Source organism: Eschrichtius robustus, chromosome 15 (genome assembly GCF_028021215.1).
Source record: "Eschrichtius robustus isolate mEscRob2 chromosome 15, mEscRob2.pri, whole genome shotgun sequence".
Classification (NCBI taxonomy): Eukaryota; Metazoa; Chordata; class Mammalia; order Artiodactyla; family Eschrichtiidae; genus Eschrichtius; species Eschrichtius robustus.
In genome coordinates, this window is record NC_090838.1 from 14,564,405 (window position 1) to 14,587,524 (window position 23,120).

Here is a 23,120-nt window from a genome sequence, read left to right on the forward strand (position 1 = left end):
AACAGAATGCACAGGAACCTGGTGAAATGAACAGAAACGCACAGGAACCTGGTGAAATGAACAGAAACGCACAGGAACCTGGTGAAATGAACAGAATGCACAGGAAGCTGGTGAAATGAACAGAATGCACAGGAACCTAGTAAAACCAACTGAACGCACAGGAACCTTTTATGCCCACACTGCCCTCTCAAGCAAGCTGCAGCCCTGCTGATGGAACAGGGGCGTGAGAGCCCCGGTGCAGGCAGCAGTCAGCCACACACACCCGCTCCCCCTTCTCCCACAAGGGGCTCCAGCATGAATGAGACACCGCGGCAGATCACCCTGTGGAGTAGGAGGAGGGTCTCTGCCTTGTGCCTGGAGGTCAAAGCTAGAACCCCAGCCTTCATCATTTCTGGGCCTGGACTCAGCACACCTTGGGAGGCCCAAAGCTTTCTCAGCCCACAAATCTTAGCTGCTCTCTCCCTCTCCAGGAGGGGTTAAAGCCCAGCACTCTGTGTCCTTCTAGGCAAGGTGAATCGGAATCTGGGAACTTCAGTAAATCTCAGTTCCAGGGAGACAGGAGAGGGCCCAGAGAGTGCAGGGACGTTGGAGTCTGAAGAATCTGGGCTTGAAGCCTGGTTCTATGACATACGTTGTCACCCTGTGCAAAGGTATACTTCTGAGCCTCTGTTTCTTCATCTAAAAAAATAAGAATAACATCTCTAGATGCCAATCTCCCGGCACAGGGTTTTCTATATGATAAGGCCTCAAGCAATCACAGCACCTTCCCCTGGGCCTGCATTCGAAACATGAGCTCTAAGGAATGAAGGGTTTTCATGAGAAAATGAGGGATTCTAGGTCCCAGGGGAGAAGGCAAGGGAAGCAGGTGAGGGGGTCTGTTTGTTTTCGAAGGGAGGGAGGCTCTCACAGGTGTCTCTAAAATCACCCTGCCCATGGGAATGCTTTCAAGTAAGGTAGCTTCTTTGCACAACCTAGAGACAAGCCTCCTGGGCCAGAGGGGAGCGTGCCCCGAGGGCTGCATGAGGCACAAAGTCCGCTGTACACCCAACTGTCTAGCTGTGCATTTACATGGGGGTTTTCTGGGCACCTCAAAGAGCCTGGCGTTGGCCAAGCAGGCAGACGATCACCCCATTGTGTAAAACAATGAAACCTACAAGCTGGGAAGGGCAGAATGATCTCACCCAGCTTCCTCAGCGGCTACACCAGCAGAGCCTCACGGATTCTCCCTCCCCATGGCCTCCTGGCCCGTACCTACTGCACTCCTCAAGAGTGATCTACATGGCAGGGAAGTAAACCACTATTAGACACGTAAAGAAAACTCTAAACATTGCTTTGCATTTTTTCTACCAGTCAAAGATGTGCTTTGCAGCCAATTGGGAAATGACCTTAACATCCACAGCTAAAGTCCATGTAATACCTAGCTTTGGCTCACTCCCTAATTTCAGGCTCTGAAGTTATGAATAGAAGCTGAAATCTGCAAGGTCGTTTCGTGAGTTCCTTGTCACATCTAAGAACCAGCCCAGAGATGCAGGGAGAGAGATCCTGTCCACCACGAGGGTGGCGACAGGGCTCCTTGCCCCCTACAAATGGCCTCATGCAGAAAATCCCATTTCGACACAGCAATACTGTTGGTATGGTCCAACTACCACCGAGCCCTCTTCCTCTGAAACAGGAAATAAGTTCGCCTTTATTGTTTCTCTAGAAATAAATATTTATGATTCAAACCTTTGTGTTCATTATTTCAAATTTCGTATTTTTATAATTGTTCTTACTTGGAGAGCATTTGGTTTACTTTTATTGTGCTTCTGGGACAAGTCAGAATATCCACATGTTTCAGCATATTTCCTAAAGGTGAGATTGATTTTCTAATTACAACTATTTCAACCCACGTATGTCTGCTACACAGTTATACGTGGGTTGAAATAGTTATAATTAGAAAATCAATCTCACCTTTAGGAAATATGCTGAAACAGGTGCAAGGCTTCTGCCTTAATCCGCATGGGTGACATAATTAGATGCCCAACAGCTAAAGAATCAGAGTATCCAGGAGAGAGAAATAAATTTGGTCTCACTCCTAGCAAAAATGGACATAGTCAACCCTGTAGATGAAGTCTGAAAATTTTTTAATCTATCCTAGCAGTTTTCTGATTCCCTTTGCTCTAAGACATTTTCGAGACCAGAAGCAGCTGAGAAGCTAGGTGCATTTGCGGATACTTTTTTAGGAAAAAATAGAAAGAGGTAGATAATCTTTAGCAATATTATCTATATTTATGGCACAAATTTCAATTTTCTCTGACAAAAACTGTAGAAGCTAGAAGCGATAAGTATTTTTATTCTCATTGACAGGTAAGGAAATTGAGACCATGGGATGCTACGGGATATGACTAAGGTAACGCAGCAAAGTTCAGCAATAAACTTGTGCTGAGACTAAGGTCTCCTGCTTCCCAGTTCCTTTTATGTGGGTTATCTCCCAGACTTACTGAAGTGAACGTCAGGTTGTAACACATATATCTGGAAAAAGCACAGACTGTTGATCTCATTTTGTATAATGTCCACACTTAGCCTATTCTCTAGTGCAAGTCATAGACTTTAATCAATAAATAATATTAACTGAAGAGAAGTGTTTGCTTTAATAATTATTTTTCTTCCTGACCAAGGCAACAGTAAGAAATCTATAAGGCACAATTTTGGAAGAGAAAAAAAAAAAAAAATCCTATCCCTTTAGGAAATACTTTGACCGTGAAGAAAACTAACCTAATATTTTAGAAAAATTTGGATTCCTGAAATTCCATTGGCAAAAATTAAATGAAGCTTAAAATTCTATGGACAAATGTATATTTAAAATTATGATCTGAAATCCAGACAAGGGAGTAGGGCAAAAAATAAATCCATGCTCCCAGCCACTATATACATTAGATTTTTTTCTTTTCATAAACAATGTAATAAAACACTCAGTCTTACTGGATCAAAACTCAAGAGGTTACAGCTAATCTAAAAATATCAGTTGTTCTTTTTATCCACAGAGACCCTACATACCAACATTTGAGAGCAGGCAAAAGTTTTGTAATTTTATAATAAAGTACCACTCCAGAGCATTTTATGTCAAAACATAGGGTGATAATTTTGCATTAGGAAGTGTAAAACAACACAGTATATTAGGGTGGCAACCCAGGATCATCTTAGAATAAATGGAGAAGCAATCCCAGGAAGTGGAAATTTGTGGAGAAATCTGTCACTTAGTGTATACTTCTGTAAAGCCAATATTGGTTCACTTAAGCAACACGATATCCAAAAAGCCACCGATTACCAGCCAGCAAAGACTGAGTGGGGAGCCTGGACTTCCGTCTTTGGCTGGCTGTAAAAAGGTGCTCCTCCCTGCCCCACCCGGGTGTATCAGAGAAGGCTGAGAGGGAAGCCAAACTTACACCATTACCCAGAGGTAACAAGGCCTTCTACCTACCCCCAGCAGAAGCAACAAGAAGGGACTTGGACCTCGCTCCTCCCAGCCTAGGAGGCGTCAGTGGAGGCCTAGCAGGGAGACTGAAATCCCACCTCCACCAAGTAGTAAGAAAGCACCCCTGTCCTCCCAGGGTGCCAAGGGAGCCCAAGTGGGGAGCCTGGACCTTCACCCCCACGTGATGGTAGCAAAGCATAACCTCCCTCTTCCCCAACCAGCGCAGCAAGTCAGAGGAGACTTGCTAAAATAGATTTTGATAAGATCCAGTCTCATGACATAATACCAGAAATTTCAAGGGTACAATTGGAAATTACATGTCAGACCAAGAACCAGGAAAATCTTCACTTGAAAGAGAAAAGATAATTGACAGACATCAACACCAAGGTGACACAGATGTTGGAATTAGGCAAGAATTTTAAAGCAGCCATCATAAAAATACTTCAGTGGGCAATTATGAACCCCTGAAACAACTGAAAGTCTCAGTAAAGTAATAGAATATATGAAGAAAACCCACATGGAAATTTTAGAATTTTAAAAAATATAATCATTGAATGTTTTAAAAACAGCATAACATAGGGGACACAGGAAAGAATCAGTGAAGTGGAAGAGACAATAGGAACTACCTGAGCTGAACAACAGAGAGAAAATGGCTGAAAAAAAGGGAACAGAACCACAAAAAGCTGTGAGATGATAACAAAAGATGTAATATTTGTGTCATTGGAGTCTAAGAAATAGAGGAGAAAGAGAACGGTGTTGCAAAAAGTATTTGGAGAAATTATGGCTGAACATTTTTCAAATATGGAAAAGAAAGAATAACTGAAATTCTTTCAAATATGGAAAAAGATGTAAACCTATAGATTTAAAAATCTGGGCAAAACCCCGAATGGATAAACCCAAAGAAATCCATACCATGAGCCATCTTAATCAAACTTCAGACAATTAAATAATTAAAGACCAAGAAAATATCTTGAAAGCAGCAAGAGAGAAATGACACCTTACATAAAGGGCAGAAATAATTCAGTTGACAGCAGATTTCTCATCAGAACCATGGAAGCTGGATGGTTCTAGCACAACCTTTTTCAAGTGCTGAAAAGAAAGAACTGTTAACCCAGAATTCTGTACCTTGCGAAATTATTTTTCAGGAATGAAGGAGAAATAAAAAAATTCTCAGATACAGGAAAAGTAAGAGGATTTTCCACCACCAGACCTACTCCAAAATAATGGCTTTAAAACGTTCTCAGAACAGAATGGAAATGATTTAAAAAAAGAAAACTTGGAAGATCAGGAAGAAAGAAAGAACAATGGTAAAAGCAAAAATGTGGCTACATAGAATAGACCTTCCCTCTCCTCTTGAGTTGTCTAAATTATGCTTGATGGTCAAAGCAAAAAGCATAGCATTGTTTGGCCTGCATCTCAATGTATATAGAGTAAATATTTAAGACTATTATGACATAAACAGGGAGCCTAAAAGGAGGTGTCTTAGTTAGTTTGGGCTGCTGTAACAGAATACCATCGACTTGTTGGCTTAAACAACAGGCTGGAGGTCCAAGATCAAGGTGCCAGCAAATCCAGTGTCTGGTGACAGTTGTCTTCCTGTTTTACAGATGGCCGTCTTGTCTTCTTGCTGTGTCATCACACGGTGGAGAACAGGGAGGAAGGAAGCAAGCTCTCTCATGACTCTTCTTGAAAGGGCACCAATACCATTCATGAGGGCTCTAGCCTCATGACCTAATTACCTCCCAAAGGCCCCATTTCCTAATACCATCTCACTGGGGATTAGGATTTCAACCCAGGGATTTTGGGGTGTCACAAACATTCAGTCCATAACAGGGTGTAAGGTTTCTACATTCACTCAACATGGTAAAATGATGACACCAGTAGATATTTGTGGTGATGATATAAATCTATATCTTGATTGTGGTGGTGGTTACAGGAATCTACCCATTGCTATTGCTATGTCTGTGAAAAAACAGCATAAGAATATACACACATTGTACCAACATTGATTTTTCTGATTATGATATTGTATTAATCATTACACAAGACGTAACCATTGAGAGAAAAAGGGTGAAGGATGTATGGAACCTCTCTGTACTACCTTTGCAATACCTGTATATCTATAATTATTTCAAAATAAAAAGTGCTTTTAAAATGGGAAATGGTTCTAGATTAAAAGATGCTAAAGACATATACGCAACAAAAATCTACTTTGATTGGATTATGATTTTTTTTTTAATTCAAAAGGTTGGAAAGTTTGGGGAAATTTTAATATAGATGGGATATTTTATGATTTTAGATAAAATTATTGTTAGTTTTCTTCAGTGTGATAGTAATGTTGTGGTTATACAGAATAATGCTTTTATTCCTAAAAGATGTGTGCTGAAGTATTTAGGGATGAAATATAATCAAACTAACTTCCAAATGGTTCAAGGAGAAAGACAGTGAGAAACAAATAAAACATTGTCAATTGTTGACTCTATGAGGAAGGCATGAGGGTGTTCCTTGTACTGTTCTTTCAATTATTTGGTATGTTTGTAGATTTTCATTTTTAAAAAGTTGGAGGGATGGACTGATGGATAGATATCTGAAAAGAGCAAGTATAGTAAAATGTTAATTGTGAAGTTTAGGTGATGAGTAACTGGGTGCTCATTATAAATATATTTCCGTTTTTCTGTATGCCTGGAAATGTTTAAATTAAAATACTGGGGGTGGATGCTGAGGGAACATGTCAAAACCCAGTGCCCTCCCCCAGCACGCCCAATCCTCCCTGGCCCAGTTAAATACATACTTATCATAATGAAAATAAAACTTATCATTTGTCATGGGAAAAAGCTTGCCTGGCTTCCTGGCTGGAGAAACCCCACCAATGCCTTACACTTTTCCCATAGTAGTAAAGTCCCAGGCAGTGCCATGGTCCACACCATCAAACTGAGAAATCTCCTCTGAGTATTGCTGATTGTCAAGGAGAGACAAACCTGGACAAGACCAGTCTGGGCTTATAGATAATCTGGTTTTCCCGGAAGGTACCCAAAATTTAAAGGAGTTAATGCCCCTTATGTGAGCAGCTGAGGCCCAGGAGTAGTGAGAAGCATGTCGCTGGTGGTGAAGAGCCAAACGAATTTTGGGTTATGTATGTATGTTGAAAATATATTTGGGGTATATTTACTTTTAGCGGAAATATATATATTAGAACTACAATAAGAAAACAACTCCCATCATGGTGGGAGTTTATAACACATTAAGTACCAGAGTTAGGAATTAATAGACAAAGAAATGGAAAAATTAAAAAGAATATAGAAGATATGAACCTTATCATCAAAAAAGATGGATTTTATGATACATAGATTGCTATAACAGTTGACAAGAACCCTTCAAGCCGTCCCACCCGCCTTAGAGTAACTGCTCAAGTATTTCAGTGTCACCTGAAACTAACACAACACTGTAAATACCCCAATAAAAATTAAAAAAAAAAAATTCAGTGTCAGCTGATCTCTCCAATGACAAGACCATGGAGACTGTTCCTGATAGCTACAGCCTCACACCTGCTCTGGTCCTTGGCCTACTGCAGACCTACAGAAGGAGCTACGTATGCTGTGAGATACTGAAGATATTCTGAACTCTGACTGCACAAAGACGCTCAGCTTCTGACCCAGGTCAATAAGAAGTGAACCGATCTTCCAAGTAAATCTCATTATTTAAGGCAAGGCCCGTGTTCTCTGGAAGCTCATTTTCCCTCTCTGGTCCTTGAAGTGGCAAAGAATCTAGCCATTCCTGCCCCATTTCCTCTAGTTTTCTTTCATGTCCCCTGTAAAGTTTCTCATCTCATGCCACCACCTACCTACAGGCTCCAAGTGGTACCCACTGCTGTGAATGACAAAAAGCAATCCATCCCTGCACCTGTCATGACAAAACTCCTTATCTTATCTCCCCAGCAAAAGAGTTCAATCAAACCAATCATTAAAAATAAATTAATTATGCTTTATACCTCCCGAGAGATTGCTGAGCTAAATGAGCCAGCTAAGTGTTTGGAAAGGAAAAACAAAACTCTCAGCCGATTCATCCCATCTTTCATCCATCTCAAACCATCCCACTTTTCTGGGTTAGTCCTTCTATATTCTTGTCGCTGGAGCTGGAACTAGCACTGGCCAGGAAAGATGGCCAAGAATGGAAGAACAGATGAATGGATGAAGAAGATGTGGCACATATATACAACGGAATACTACTCAGCCATAAAAAAAAGAAAGAAAGAATGCCATTTGCAGCAACATGGATGCAACTAGAGATTATCATACTATGTGAAGTAAGTCAGAAAGAGAAAGGCAAATACCATATGATATCAAGCATACGTGGAATCTAAAATATGACACAAAACGAACCTATCTACGAAACAGAAACAGACTCATGTATGTGGAGAACAGACTTGTGGTTGCCAAGGGGGAGGGGGTTGGGGGACGGATGGAGTGGGAGGTTGGGGGCAGCAGATGTAAGCTATTATATACAGGATGGATAAACAACAGGGTCCTACTGTATAGCACAGGGAACTATATTCAATATCTTATGACAAACCATAGTAGAAAAGAATATTTTTTAAAATGTATACATATGTATAACTGAATCATTTTGCTGTACAGCAGAAATTAACACAACATTGTAAATCAACTATAGTTCAATTTTTTTAAATGTAAAAAAAAAAAAAAATTGGCAGCAGATGCCAGGGCTTAGGCGGCTGGGGGGTGACAGAAACATTCCTGCAAATATGTCCATGTGATAGTATTGTGTGACCAGCTTTTCTGTGGGCTAGGACACTCTAGCACAAGTCAGAGGAAGCACAGATCCAAAGGAGACTACAGAGGGAGGTGTCTGCAGAGTGAAAGACCCCCTGCTACTTATTCAGTGACACCTGCCACATACATAGGCCCCTGCCCTGCTCCACACCTGCCACATACATAGGCCCCTGCCCTGCTCCACACCTCAGTCTGCCCCCGGGGTGATTTTTTTTCTCCCTAAGCATATGCCTCAAAGGAGTGGTGTGAATGGGGCACTTACATTTTGTCACCAGACTTCCTCTCTCAACCAAACATAATGATAATCTGTGAACTGATTAATCCATTTGTCTCCATGGAGTTAAAAAAAAAAAAGTCTTCTTTCCAGTTTTCCAGGTTTCAAGACCACCAGTCCAGGTCAGATACTCTTCTTCCATCCCACTTCAGGATCCCTGGGCTATGATAAAGTGAAGATGAAGATTCTCCTAGGAATAAGGCAGCTTGGGAGGCAGGTTACTTCAGGAGGCTGAGAGAAGCTTTTCTAATAATACTTTTACACGGTGCTTCAAAAATGCCCAAGTTGTTCTGCAACACATTAGGGTCCAGTTTTTGGTTCAAGCAGTTAATAAATGACTGAGAAAACATGTATGACTTTGACCTCTACATTAACTGAATGAGGTAAGTGGGAGGAGTATTATCACCATTATGAGGCTCAGAGAAGTGTAGGTACTTTGCCCAAAGTTTGTGAGCAGCAGAAAACCTAGAACTGGATCTTCAGGTCTCAAAGGAAACACAGCTTCTAATTCCTCCTGTGCCACTGCCATGAGGTTTGATCACCATGAGATAGTAATCTCATGTCCCTTGTGAATTTGTCATCTGAAACACGCAAACTGGGCCCAGCCATCAGTGTGGCCCTAGAGGTGGCCCCAAAAGCCGGGCTGGACGCGCGTAGGGTGGGTGACCAAGCCTGCGCCTCTAAGAGCTCCGCCCCGCCGGGGGCTCGAGACCTCTGCCTCAGAGACCCTACCCGAAAAGGCTGGGGACGCACGGGACTTTCTGATCTAGGGCAGGGTCCGGCCGCACCATCCCTGCCGGCTCGAATCCCAGGGATCTCCGTCGGACCACGGCTGCGCTGGATTCGAGACGCCATAGGAACTCCAAGGGTCTCCAGCCCGCGTTAAACCCGGAGCTGCCCTCTTCTCGTCGGCATCTCTGGCGCTCACATACGCCAACAGCTGGATGTGCCCGCCGAGCCAGTGTTACCCCAAGTTTGTGATCCCTGAAGGTGGGACACAGAAGTCGGAAGCGACAGCCCGCGGCCGCCTGGAGTCACCGCGCCCCCACGCCCACTGCTCGGGGTGGTGAGCTCCGGCTGCGCCTGCGCGCCGGGCCTGCGCAATGGGCGGGGAGGCGGACGGGTGGGACCGCGCCAGGTGGGCGGGGCGAGTACCCCACGGCAGCTGGTGCTTTGAAACCCTAGGGCAGGGAGACTGTTCTAAACCACCAGATCCCGGAGGCGGAAGCTGCTGGGCACCCGCCTTCACTAAGGGCACCTGCCAAAGCTTCGGTTCTGCGGATTCTGTCGGTGGGGACGAACCGATTCTTGGCGCACCTGTGGGCAGGATTTGAGGGGCGGGACCGGGAAATGTGGGAGCAATAGTGTCACTGCTCCAGGCGTGGCCCATCTGTGACGTCACGGAAGTACGTAAATGAGATACCGATGTAGACGTCGCGGATCCCTTGCGCCCTTGCCAGAGGCCTGTGTGACATCACTGTGTCACCGGGAGGATGCTCTGACGTCACGGTGTCATAATGTTCTGGGAGGTGGGATGGGACGCCTTTGAGCCGGTTCTACGGACGCCAAGGTTCCAGGGGAGGGGGTGGGGATGATATCACAGGTCCCACGTTCTTGCAGATGAGGTGCCGTCCAGGAGCCCTAGACCATCTTACTGCGTTTCTCCCTCCCCCCAGGACCCTGTACTAGCCCTGAATCCTGAGACAAGGAGGTAAGCGGGAAAAAGGCCCTTCGTGCGCCCCAAACCCCTAGCTACATTCCGGAAGGAGGGGGTGGAACCTGAACTCTTCCTCTAGGAAGAAGCCCCTGCGGACTGTTCTTTCCCCCAGGGCGCTCCTGTTCTCCTCCCAGAACTAGCGCTAGGAAGCTCCAGGCTGCGCCGAGGGCCTCTCGCGCCTTCTACCCGCCCAGCAGAGAAGTCCAGCCGGGTAGCTGCCCCACCTCCTGCGCTAGAGACGAATCGCAGGCCTAGCAACTTTGGGAAAGGCCCCAGCCGAACTCTCATCTCCTTCCCTCCCGAAAACCGGCCTGAGCCACGCTGGGCATGTGAGGCCAAAGGAAACTTAATGTCTGAAAACGGGGGGTGGGGGGTGGTTCAGAATCTTCCAGAGGTGTAGCAGGAAAAAAATTGGCCACCTATAGAGTGGACAGGCAAGAAAACCCACCCAGCATTTCTGACCGTCTCGTTGCCTTTTCATGCGACCCACAGAGTAGGATCAGGGAATTGTAGTCTGTGTGGGGTCTGGTGGTCCGCGACCCAGGCTTGCCCTTCCATTTGCAGTCGCTGTTACTGCACAGTCTATGAAATCACTGCCATGAGGATAGACTGCAGCCAGCTACGCCGATAAGTGGCTTCTGCGTCCACCAAGATGATAGAGGCATTGAGAACAGGCTGGAGGTCTCTGGGCAGCACCCTGTCCCACTCCCACCCCATCCCCCAAACCTCTGCGCTTAGGAATTCATTCTTCCAAGGACGCACACTTGGTACTGAAAGTCTCTCCGTGGCAGGGCCTGGGGTTGGAGGGGCGGGGATTCATGGTATCAGAGGAGGGTGGGCCGGAAAGGAAAACCCTCCTTGGCAAACCTCCCCATTTCACAGTCTTTACTAAGTCCTTGAGTTGGGGCAGAGGTTCTTTGTGTCCTGGGGAGGTGGGAGGTGGTGCAATGTGAGGGACGGGGCAGCAGCAGTCAATCCCTGAGAAAAATGGACTCCCAAAAAGAGTAAAGGAACCGAGTGAGGCACTCTCTCAGGTCCTCAGAGGTGATCAAAGCTCTCGGTAGTGGAGCGTGTGTGTGTGTACCCACGCCCTGTCCTCATCTTGGAACAATCACTTAAACGGGCGAGTAAAGGAACAGATGTGGCTTCTCCCCTGGGGCGCTAACACAAGTCGCGGCGAAGCGCGACCCATATCACAGCCTGCGCTGCCTGGGCCCAAGCCGTCGAAGCCCAAAACCCACTGACCAACCCTCCCTCCAGATGCCCAGAGGTCACAGTTCTCTGGGATACGGGCTCCGCTCTCCTGGGGCGAGTCCTTTTGGACCCGAGGAGTAAGAAGGCTTGGGCTCTTGCTTGACTAGCGGAGATCCCATAGGCCGGTCCAGAACCGGCAGCGCCCCGCCCCTCGTTCTCAGTGGGTCCTGGGACCAGTCAAGAAGGTTTGGAGGGCAAGACCAGATGCAGACAGGACCTGCGGCGGAAGTTACTCGGGGTTGCGGGCGGGACACAGCGAGGTGCCCCGATTCCTGGGCCGCCCCTCCAGGCCTGTCCAGCAGGGGGCAGCGTGGCTCCGAATGCTGAGGGCAGGACTCGTCCACGCCGTCCCGGCCAAGGCCACAGAGATAAGTTGGGTTCCCGCACCGCCGAGTTCAAGCCCGCCGAGGGCGGGGAGGCATTCCCAGAGGAGGTGAGGATGGCGCAGCGAAAGGCTAGAGCGTTTTAACTCCTGCAGCCCCGGCACACTTTTTCAGACCGAGGATTTGTGGTCCCTGTTGCATGTAAGCTCGGCCCAGCTGTCTCCGCGGTCGCCGAGCGCCGGGCACAGAAGCCCGAGAGGCTGCGCTCGGCTCGGGAAGGGCCGCGGGCGCCACCGCCTGAGCCGCCGCGCGGTCAGGATGCTGGAGCTGGGGGAGCCCCGCCCCGCCCCAAGCTGGAGAGCCCCCTGCGGCCTGGCCTCTAATTGTGGGAAAACTAGGCGCCCCAGGGAAGGTTCAACTTGTGGAGGGCGGACTCAGATTTCTCCTCCGAAACTCCCCGGGCCTCCCAGGGCGCCCGCCCCCGCCATTCCTGACAAGGCTTTAAAAAGGCAGGAATCTTTGCGGGCGTGGAGCCGGGATCCGGGCAGGGGACAGGCCCCAGCCAGAGAATTGTGTCAGGGGGCTCCTAACGGAGGGAGGGATGTAGTTCTGGGGCTTTGGGGAGGCAGCGGTGATTATGTATTTGTAGCCGCGTATTGGGGCCCGGGGGACGGTACTGGTCTGAGGCAGCCCGTGAGGGCGCTTCCTTCCCTCCCCAGTGCAGCAGCAAGAGACTAGGAGGGAGGCTTTTCGTTGGGGAGGTGGGTGACGTTCTCTTCCCTTGGTGGACCCTAAGCGACCCCGACACCCGGAGATGTTGGGATTTCTCACGGCCGATGTATTGGCCGCAGGCTCGGCTTCTTTGTAAACTCGGAGCCCTTCAGAGATGAGGATTGGGGAGACTGAGACCCTAAGACCAAAGTGGAGGAGAAAAGTAAGAAAATAAATCTGGGCGGGGTCCGAGGTTGACCAACACCGGGAGAGAGGAGGGCTGCTCCACCCATCCCAAACCGCTGACGCTAATTAGGGGAAAGTTGCTTAAGTGGGGCAGGTCGCCTTGGGCAGCGAAACCCCGCTCCTCTCAAAGAAAGGAGCCGCCCAGTTCCCTGCGTTTGGGAGGGAAATTACCCATCCTGCAATGCCTGTAAAATAACCGTTTATTTAATATTTTTAAAAACTCCAGTGATAAATGTCCGTTACCGATGGTCAGCATAAAGTGCCAATCGCAATACATCGTCCTGCTCCTGGCCTTCTCGCTCGCGGTGATGGGGCAGCGGAGCAGGGGAGCCGGAGGCCGGGTCCCCTCCAGCCCCAGGGCCCGAGGCCCTCGCCCCGCCGTCGGAGTCCGGGAGCCCACCGCCCGCTGCGCGGCAGGAGCTGGGAGGGTCGCTCCCCGGCCCCGCGATCCTGGGGCCCGGCGGCTGAAGCAGATACAGGGATTACACTTTTGCAGGCTCCCAGGGTTGGGGTTGGAGGCGGGAGGAGGGGTTGGAGGCTGCGAGAGAGCACAGAACTTCTTTTCCTCTCCCCTCTCTCTCCGCAGTCAGAGTTACAAGCTTATATGGTCAAAGGAAAAAAAAAAAAAAAAAAGAATAAAGAAAACGTATAAAATAACAATAGAAAAAGTAATACTTCTGGGAGAGGCGCCGCTGCGGCTCCGCGAAGCTTTCGTTGTTTTTTTTTAATGCAGTTTCCCTTCCGCCACGTGAGTACCTCCTTTTGGCCAAGAGTTTAGCCGCGTCCTGGGGGAGCCGCCCGGGCGGCCGGGGTCACGGCCCGGGGCGGGGCTCTGGAGTTCCGCGTGCGCCCGGGCCCCGGGGGACGCGTTTGGGATGGGGGAAGGTCCCGGGAGGCCCTCCCGCTGCCCGCCAGAGTCGCCTTCGGCTTCTGGTCCCTCTGGAGGAGGGGGCGGCGTGACCCAGGGTCCGGGTGCCCCGGAGGCTCTATTTAGCATTTGATCTTGGAGGTTTTGAGCTCCTTCACCTGTGAGTGTAGCGTCTTGTGGACAGCGAGAGTCCTGGACTGGCAGAATCCTTTCCCGCACTCTTGACACTTGAAAGGCTTCTCTTTGGAGTGAATATATCTGAGGGCAAAAACAGACCGAGAATTAATCCTTGCAAAATGACGCAATGTTATAAATATTATAAAGAGTTATCCAAGGTCCCCTCCCACTGCAATGAGGAGCTTGCCCTCAGAAGAAAGGAGGTTTGGGGGTACCTAGTGTGGGGCAGGGCAGTGCCGAGTTTGGGGATGGAGTTAGGGAGGTGAAGGAGACACCTCCGTCTGAGCCGTGCACAGGCCCGGCTAGGCCGACCCCTGCCTTCCCGACCAGGGGCCGGCATGGCCTCCTTATAAGGCCTGAGTCAACACCGAAGGTGAGCGAGGGGACCTGGGTGGGACAATTTGCTGGAGCTGTGCTGTCGCAAACGGTAATCACCAGCCACGTGTGGTTATTAAAATTCAAATTAGGTAAAGCTGAAAAGTTAGTTTCTCAGCTACACTAGTTGCCATTTCAAGTGCTTGATTGTCATTTGTGCCACGTATCACTTTTCATCATCGCAGAAACTTCTATTGCACAGCGCTGCAGACGGAGGAAGCTGTGCGTGCCTGTCAGGAGCTTGGGTCCTATTCCTCGCATGTTCTCTCCACCCATGCTCCAGGAACCCATCCCTGAGCTTTGTTGGTTTCCTTCCCGATTTGGGGGAATCCCAGAAACTTAGGAGGCTTGGAGTTGGTAGGGGGTGGGTCTCGTGAAACTCGGCATTAGGCAGGAGGCTGGTGAGGACAGAAGCAGACAGCCAGCTCTCTTCTGGGCCACCCGCAGTACCGCACCTGTGGTCTCGTAGGTGGTCTTGCCTCCGGAAGGCTTTGTGGCAGATGTCGCAGGTGTAGGGCCGCTCGTCCGTGTGCGTCCGCTCATGGATGAGGAGGTTGTAGGACTTAGTGAAGTGGCGGCCACAGAATTTGCAGACGAACTCCTTCTTGGTTTTGGAAGGCAGGCGTCCCCTCGTGGGCTTCTTTTCTGGGGACAGCTTGGTCACATCCAGGAGGGCGCCCAGCCCACCGGCGGGGGACCCGGGACCCTCTCCCCGGCCAAGCTTGGACGGATCTTCTTGCGTGGCCGCCAAGGCCAGGTTGGCAAAATCAAAGCGCGGCTTGGTCTTGAGCACCGCGGGGCCGCTGCCTCCAGCGGTGATCTCGGGCTTGGGCTGGATGACGTGAGGGAACCAGGGGAAGGCAGGCAGCTGGAAGCGCGCGTCCACCAGGCTGGACACGGCGCCGGGCACTTTGGAGAAAGAAGACCGCGGCAAGTGCATCGCGGGGTAGCCCAGCGTCCACTGGTGCAGGTGCACGGCATGCAGCGCACTGAAACCATACAAATTGGGCAGGTGGTCCGAGGGCACCGTGGGCAGGCCGTTCACTGCCTGAAGAAAGGAGTAGTTGGTGAGCTGCAGAGATGGGTGGATGGGCACCGGTGCTGGCAAGGTTTTGCTGCCCATGGCTGTAGTTGCAGTATGTTCTCAATCTCAATCTGCAAGGAGAAGAAGAGGGGAGGGGAGAGGAACAGACAAGTTCAGGGTAAGTGCCCTCCTTCTGAGTTCCAGCCCAGCCACACCTTCTCTGTCCCCCAGAGCCAGAGCTGGGAACCTAAAAGACCCCACCCATGGAGCTCACTGCCCTCACCGAGAAGACAGGAACCCTCAAAATTGCAGGACTCCTTCCCAATGGCCTCCAGCAGAGACACACAACTTGATACAGAAACCAAACTAAATCCTATGCAATGCGGCCAACTTAAAATGAGTCTACAGTGTACATGACACTGAGAAAGGCATAAGCACAGGGAAACTGTCGTGTAAAGACTTACATCCAGGCAAGCCTGAGTCAACAGAGAATTACACTCTCCTGTAAAGATAACAGAAACTTGGAAGCACACTTACACATTCATGTGCAGATAAACAAATACAGAAATGCACACTGACAGATAAACACAGACTCACACATTCTGAAGCAGAGTTGACAACAAGGTGCAAAGATAAACTGCGACAAGCGGTATTGTGCTACTAAACAAAATGCAGGGAGGAGCGCTCGAGCGCACACACACGGGATCACACCGCACCTACAGAGCTCCACAGACAGACAGCACACATATAAACGCCCACAAATGTGCACATCTCCCAGCTCCTGTGCATTAAGCTCTACTAGCTGATCGTCAATTTGGCTTCTAGAAACCATGTCATCTTTCTCCTTACAACTCTCAACATTGACCTCAAATTTGCTTTTCTGTATCACTATTAAAGAGCCCTTTTGACACCACCCTCTCTGCAGCTCCTTGCGGACTGACTCCCTTCCATAGCCCTTGGGGATCACCTTTGTTTCAGCAAGGACGCTAACAGCCACATTTATTTACTCACTCAAACATCTGCGGTCATGTACGAGGGGGCTTCAGTGCCCTCCCTACCCCATAGGAAAGGGGGGCAGGGTCTTGGGGCTCTCAGGATGTTTGTGCGTGTGGTGAACACCCCCTCCCCGGCAGCTGGGTTTGCCTATGAGCAAGAGCATTGAGGCTGGGCCTCAGCTGCTGTGGGCTACGCACCCTCCAAATGCAAGGCCAGGGAGCTTGAGCAAAGCCAGAGCGGAGTCATGCTGATGTGACAAGCAGTCTCCTGGCCTTCTTGACTCTTGGTCAGGGTCCCTAGCCTCCGTGGACAAGTCTAGACTTGGCAGACAGACCTTTTATGTCTGTGCCTCCCAGACACTCCTAACTGGGGTCTGTCCAGTGGAAGCAAAAACGGGGGGAAAGAAAGGTGAAATTACACAGAAGACCCTGGGAGGCTCAAGTGCCGAACTCCATCTCAAGAAGTCACTGGGGAGCAAGGTGCTTGGGACTCACTTCTCCTTGCCGGTCTCAATCCCCTGCCTCCCACTTCTCCCTTTACTCCTTATTTCCCCTCTCCTCTTCCTCAGATCTTTCTTCCAACCTGCAGCAGGTCCCCAGCCCTGGGCTTCCCAGGCCCCTGCTCTGTTCCCTCCTTCACAGCACACAGACACCACCCAGACAGCTTCTGAAGACTAGCTTACCCTCAGCCCAGGCCCCTCAGGCTCAGGCTGCCTTTCACTACAGGGAAGCTTTTAATGTGAGGGCAGTGCCATGCTGTTCCCAGGAGGACTGAGGACAATATTGACCTAGAAGCCCTTCCCCCTGGAAGCTGTTGGGAAGGTCACTCTCTGTGTGGTGGGCCCTAAGGAAAGAGGCTCTGCTGGGGGTGGAGGGAGCAAAACACCGAGAGCCGGCAGAGATGTCCTCTCGCGCAGGTTAAATCGAATGAAAACCAAGTCGGACCGCAGCAATTAATTCGGCCTGGGGCTCAGGGAGGCACAAATCTGGGTGGGAGCGCGGAGCGAGGACCCCGGCGGCGGCGGAGCCGTGGCCTCCGCAGCAGTGTTCTCCGTTGCGTCGATCACGGGTCGCGCCAGGGACAACCCGAGACCCTCCTACAGCGTTGAGACACGGCGAAGCAAAATACGAATTGGGCCAGAGAGAAAGCTGGAGCCTGTTTGGGTTGGGAAGGGGGAGGGGGGAGAAAGAGGAGACGACTCGCCGACTTCAAAGGTCTGCCCAGAGTTAGGCGAGGTGAGCGCTCTTTGATTTGCTGTCACCTCTCCTTCCCCTCCATGCGCTAGAAATCAGATCCTTATCTCTGGCTCCCCGGGGCCCGCAGGGCGCCGCCGGGGCCTCCGCTTGCTCCCCGAGTGCTCGGCCTATCCCCGGCGATGGCGACAGAGCGCTGGGCTGCACGCGAGCCCGGACCGGCTCCGTGCAGGGTCGGGGATCCCACCAATCCCTCGTGTACCAACCTGGCCTTTCCTCGCCCACCCCCAGAAGCAGAGACCTTGGGCTCGGTAAGGGGAGCGGGCGCCTGCAGCCGACACTGCTCTTGGGAGCCAGCCTTAACGGGCTATCTGCCCAATCTTGTTTCCCCCAACACTCAATTTCTTTTCCTCAGTGGCGCAGCCAGTTTATTTTCTGCCACATTCCGAGGGCAGGGCTCCCCAGGCCCTCGTCAACGATTTTCCCGGGGACGAAATTCGTTCGAAACGTGGCTCTCCACACTAGTAGTCCCAAGAATGGGCCGAATTCACTATCCGGTTTCAGGCAGTCAGCTAAGAGAAAAACACCGTCTCACACTCGCCCGTCCCGCCAGGGAGGATGAGCAAACGCCCGGCCCCGCTGGCTCCCGTTGCCCTGACACCGGAACCCCAGCGTGAACGCTTTAGATCTTTAAAAGCGAGAGGAAACACCTCTCCCCAGGCCCCAGGCCAGGCATCCACTCGGCGAGGAGCTAGGACCTCGGGACCTGGAAGGTGCGGGTAAGGGTGCTGACCACGCGCATCAAACGCCTTTCGCGCTTCCCAGCCCGGATCCCCGCGCTGTGCAGACACTGTTTCCCTCGTGCGGTAGAGCGCCAGTGCCGGGTCTGCAGCCAACCCTATGCTGGGCATTAATGAAGTGTGCAGAGTCTATTAAAGTAGTTTATTCGGGGCTAATTGAGCGTGAGCGAGTTAACTGCTTGCATTAATGAGGACAGAGCGAGCTCCATGAGCCTGCGCCTGGAGGAGTCTAGCATCAGCCCCAGAAAATCATCCTTGACACAGAATCCCCATCACGTGTGGTGACCGGCGTCCGGACCCCTGGCGAAAGGACTGACCAGCACGGGACACTTCTGTTTAATTCTCCCAACGAACGAGATCGAACGAACCCTTCGGCTACGCGGCCCTCACCCCTGCATTTAAACGCCTGCTGCGTCCTCAGCGATCTGCTCCCCAGTCTTATTGAAATCGCAGTTACTTCTTGGAGCCTCGGATAGAACTAGATTCTACCCACTGGTCGCCCTCCATCCGTTCCCCCCGCCCCCAGCGTCCTTGCCAGCCCCTCTCTTCTCTAGGAGGCCATGAACCTGAGAGATTAACTAGCCTTGCACGTGGTTTCTGTTCCCAAGAGCCAGCGCGCAGCTCTTAACCCCGGTGAAATTTACCAAATTGTGGCAACAAAGAAACCCTCGCAGCTACACTATACTCCAAGAGCCTACCCCGCTACTGGCCGAGCTGCTGAAAGACGACTGGATGTGGGTTTTCATTCCTCTTATCAGAGAAATTTTCGGGGAGAAATTAGTTCAGCAGGCAGTCCGTCACATCTTTCCCTCTCTCCTCCGGCTCCCACCTTCCCTCCTGAAGGGAGACAGGCACGGGAGCAAACGAATCCTTCCCTTCCAAGCCCGAAACTGAGGACACCCGCGGCTCCACAGTGTTTCCGCTACTGCGGCGTGCGGGTCTCTGATTGGGAAGTAGTGTTCGCGCCCCCTGCGTGCTCCCCTGCACCGGGACAGTCGCGGGTTACGCTCCAGGCCTTGACCACACAGAGCCATCATCGGATAGAGAACACCCCGAAGGCAGAGCTCAAGTGCGAGGCGGCGTCAGGCACGCGGCCCTGCGCTCTCGGGTCGGGCCGGCCTCGTACCTGAGAGCAACTCGGCAAAAGACAAACGCTCACGAAAGCGCGACCCGGCGGGGGCATGCACCTGTCCCTGGCGCGGGCGGCTGCGCCTGTAGCCATCCATCCACTCCCTCTTCCTTCTTCGTCATTTAAGGTAGGTCAGGTTGGGCTAGGCGCGCGTCTCGGGAAAGTCTGTGCCCGCTGAAGTTGCTTCGGTTTCGTAGAGGGGGGGCCACAGGCTGACTTCCGAAGTCCGCGGGCACCTCGCCTGGGATTTCGCGACGCCCGGCCGCGCTGGGGGCAGTAGTGGGGACCCGCCCCCTCATTCCCCCGGGGTCAGAGGCCGAGGACCCCTCACGCGAAGCCCCTGAGCCAGCACCCACAACCGCCCAGGGCTGCAGCTGCTCTCGCTTTCACAATGGTCCTGTAGCCTTCTTTGGCGAGAGGAGCTTCTTTCTGGGACATAGAGAGAGAGGAGACACCCGCCGATCGGTGACAGGGGACCCGGGAGTCCTGCCCGCATTCCCCTCGCCGAGCCCGGGCGCCCGGGGTTGCAGTTACCTTATTCTTCGGCGGTCCCGGCGCTGCGCGCGTCTCCGGGGCTCCCGCTGCGGGGGACCCGGGAAGCCAGAGGAGCTAGATTCCACAGCGTCCTGGCCCCTCTCCGGCTGCCGGGACTCCGAGCGCCCGACACGCGGGAGCGCTCAGCGGCCCCGGACTCCTGCCCGCCCAGGGATGGTGAACTTCTCGCGGGGCTCCTACGTTGGGTCTGAACCCGGTGCGGCTGAGAACGTACTGGGGAGAGACCGAGCTCCGACTCACTCACCCCTTAGCACCGAGCCGCCTACTTATTTTAATCCACCACCCTCCCTCCTCCCTCCCTCCCCCCCTCCTCCTCCCCCCTCCTCCTCCCCCCTCCCCCCTCCCCTTGCCTCAGGATTCCTCCCCTCCCTCCCCTGCCCCCCAACCATCCTGCCCTGCGCATGCGCCCTGAGAGAGAAAGTTTTGCTGACCCGGGCAGCCGACTGTGGCAGCGGCGCTCGCTTGGCCCCGGCCTCCCGGGAGCTGCGTCCCCTGTTCTTCAGTCCTGTGCGACCCTTTCTGCGTTGTTAGGCCCACGAGGGCCCCCCAGGCGCGCTAGAGGAAAAACAACCTCTAGCAGATGAAACCGGGCTGAAACCGCGCATTTCGCAGTCCCCTGCCTTGGAGCCTAGGACACAGCCAGTGCAAGGTCGGGGTAGGCGGGGGGGGGGGGGGCGGTGCGTCGGGATCCTGGCGCCTTAGTTTGGGCTCCAGCGCACCTTGGCCCCTGCTGACTAGCCTCTTCTCCCAGAATCCCTTCTGGCGTGGAGCATCTCCTGGACATCCGAGAGTGCTCAGCGCCAGGGCGGTAACCCAGACCCCAATGCCTACGGGTGACCCCAAACCCTGTGTTACGGAGTTCGCTAGAAAGATTAGAGGCGGAGGATGGGGCAAGAAGTCAAGAAAGTTATTTCCCTAGGACTCGAAACCTTCTGGGATTCACACCCTCTAATCATGTATTCATTTATTTTAGGAGGATGGATGAGAGTTTGGAGGATAAGCTGCACAGGCACGCGATTCAAGCTGAAAAGTTCTTCAGCTCCAGGGCCTTTGAGTCCAAGGGATTGGTTCAGGTGGAGTTTGTGATCTCAGTGAGGGTCAGGGTTCTGGCTGCAAGAAATTCTGTCTTCACTGCTTATGCTTTAAAAAGGAGAGTACTTGTACCTTCTTCACTGCCTGGCTCTAAGAGCTGACCTCCAGCTGACCCCAGCCCAGATCCCTCCCCGCCATCTCTCTGGAACAGCCAGCCCTGGGTCCGGAGGAGGGGCTGGTTTCTGGGGCTTGGGTGAGTCCAGATTCACACCACTGCACTCCTGGGGTTTGCCCCCAAGACTGCTGCTGAATGACCCCTCTGAGGTCTGGAGACTGGATCCTGGCCTCAGTGGGTCTCTGGTATATTGGTATTGTGTCTCTGGAAGAAGCTGCCACTTTGTCCAGATTCAGTCTGCAAGTCTGAGCTGACTTTTTTTTTTTTTTAAAAAAGGCTCTTGGTTCCCTGACCTAGGAAAACAGTAGTGGAAATGCCCCCCACAAAGGAATAATTGGAGGACACCCTGGTCTTACCCCCAGGCCTTTAGAACAGAACCTGGCCTCCAGCCCCTAGGTAACTTTGTCTTGGGCAGGGAGGAGGAAAAAGGGGTGCAGTCTTTGCCCCAGGGGACTGCATTCACCCCCTGCAGGTTAGTGCTAGAGTAAGGGATCCATGGAAGTTTGTCCGTGCAGATGGAATCCTAGCAACTTCCAGCATGGAGCGACATTCTGGCCCTTGGGGGGGCCCCCTGGGAGGCCCCTTGGGAACAGAAGGAGCTGAGATCACTCCCTCCCCTGAGATTCCAAGGCAGCAAGTGCCAAGAGCAAGGAAGGCTGGGAGGGCAAGTCCAGCAGGGCATTCCTGGACTGTACCGGCTTCCACCTTGGGCCAGGGAATCTGTGTGCACAAGGCTCAGGCTCTCCTAGGAGACCAAGCTTGGCACCTCTTATCACCAGCAGTGAAAGAATCCACAGAGGCCTCCACAGTGGGCCATCTGGCTGTCCAGACGACTTAGGAAATGTCCCCTAGGAAGAGGACATTCAGGTAGGATGGAGCCTCCGGGGGTGTACATCTCTTGCTCAGAACGCCACCCAGTGCAACGGTGCTTCCTCCATCTTTCACTTGCCTTTTTCTCCTGAATCAGGGCCCCTGGCCAACCTGCCTCAAAGACTTCTAGAAAATCTCCAGGTAGTAGGATCCCTAGAGAGCTCTTGAAGAAAGATTTTAGGGATCCTAAAGAAAGGGCCATGCAACCCGGTTGTTTAATGCTGCTTTTGCCAGGTTATCTGGAAAACTGACCCCCACTCAGGTCAAATCCTGTAACTTAGCTGGTGTGGGGCAAGATGGGGCTGCAAGGCTGCAGCTGGTCCCTCCTGGCCCAGCATCTCAGGCTTTGCCTCTCCAGCTGCCTATTCTGGAGCTGGTCTGCAAGGTAGGACAGGACAAGGCAAGAGAGAGGTGCAGGACACTGGCATTGCCCAGCCTCGGACCTGTTTCAGACACCTGGCTTCAATGCCATTCTTTCTAGGTCTTGGACAATGAACACCCCCAGAAAGCTGGAATAATGAAATTCAAGATTGGCTAGCTGCCATAGAGTCCTCCATCTCAATCCGAGCACCCAAGGGGATGACCCCCAAACCCTGGCCTCAGTCTCCAGTGGAGACCAACCAGATCCTAGTTCCCTCTGGACCCACCGCAGGAAGAAATCCTGGAAGCTAAGAACCCCTCGGCTTCTCTGTGCAACAGGAACAAAGGGGGGCTCCCCCCCCCCCCATTTAAGAGAAATTGATCAGACTAAACTAGGTCTAGGTCGCCACGCTGTGCCTGGACTGCAGCTTGGATAGATTGAGCAGAGCAGGACTCAGGACACGTAAGGGCTACCAAGTTACTTTACAGCGAAGGCAAATTCGTTTAAAACTTGCAAGAACATCATGGTTCAAATATGGTCAACGGCCTCGCTATAGGGGACCCAACCACCCTATGGCCCCAGAGCTCAGTGAAGGTGGAGACACTCCTGTCGGGACGCCCATGCCATTCCTGGGCGTCCCGCACACTCCGCCCCCGTGGATGCAGCGTCTGCTCGCTTAGAGCCCGCGGGCACCAGCCAGGGACCAGACCCCGCGCAAACTCCGCCGCTGCTCCTCTGCTTCGCCCACCCACCGCCCGCCCGGCGCAACCGCGGGCGCCCGAGTCTGGGACAGAGCAGT

At 51.8% G+C, this 23,120-nt stretch overlaps 1 protein-coding gene and 1 long non-coding RNA gene across 2 annotated transcripts in view; both read right to left on the minus strand.

The window, feature by feature from the left end:
- The window catches only part of LOC137777443 (uncharacterized), a 287,065-nt gene extending 277,505 nt beyond the window's left edge, over window positions 1-9,560 (minus strand). The window contains exon 1 of the long non-coding RNA XR_011076520.1: window positions 8,504-9,560. This is a non-coding gene — a long non-coding RNA (uncharacterized lncRNA). The remainder of the gene's footprint in view (window positions 1-8,503) is intronic.
- A 3,388-nt stretch (window positions 9,561-12,948) lies between these two features.
- Window positions 12,949-20,133, minus strand: OSR1 (odd-skipped related transcription factor 1). Its single transcript, XM_068564882.1, has 3 exons — window positions 19,863-20,133; window positions 14,642-15,341; window positions 12,949-13,892 (listed from the first exon to the last, which is right to left on the minus strand). Exons 2-3 carry the CDS (start codon window positions 15,307-15,309, stop codon window positions 13,757-13,759), a joined length of 804 nt encoding a protein of 267 aa, XP_068420983.1. The 5' UTR covers window positions 15,310-15,341; window positions 19,863-20,133; the 3' UTR covers window positions 12,949-13,756.
- Window positions 20,134-23,120: the final 2,987 nt, after the last annotated feature.

Coding starts and splice junctions, on each gene's coding strand:
- OSR1 (XM_068564882.1), bottom strand. CDS start 15,309: ATGGGCAGCAAAACCTTGCCAGCACCGGTGCCCATCCACCCATCTCTG. Junction 13,893..14,641: donor GACCACCTACGAGACCACAG/GTGCGGTACTGC, acceptor TTTTGCCCTCAG/ATATATTCACTCCAAAGAGA.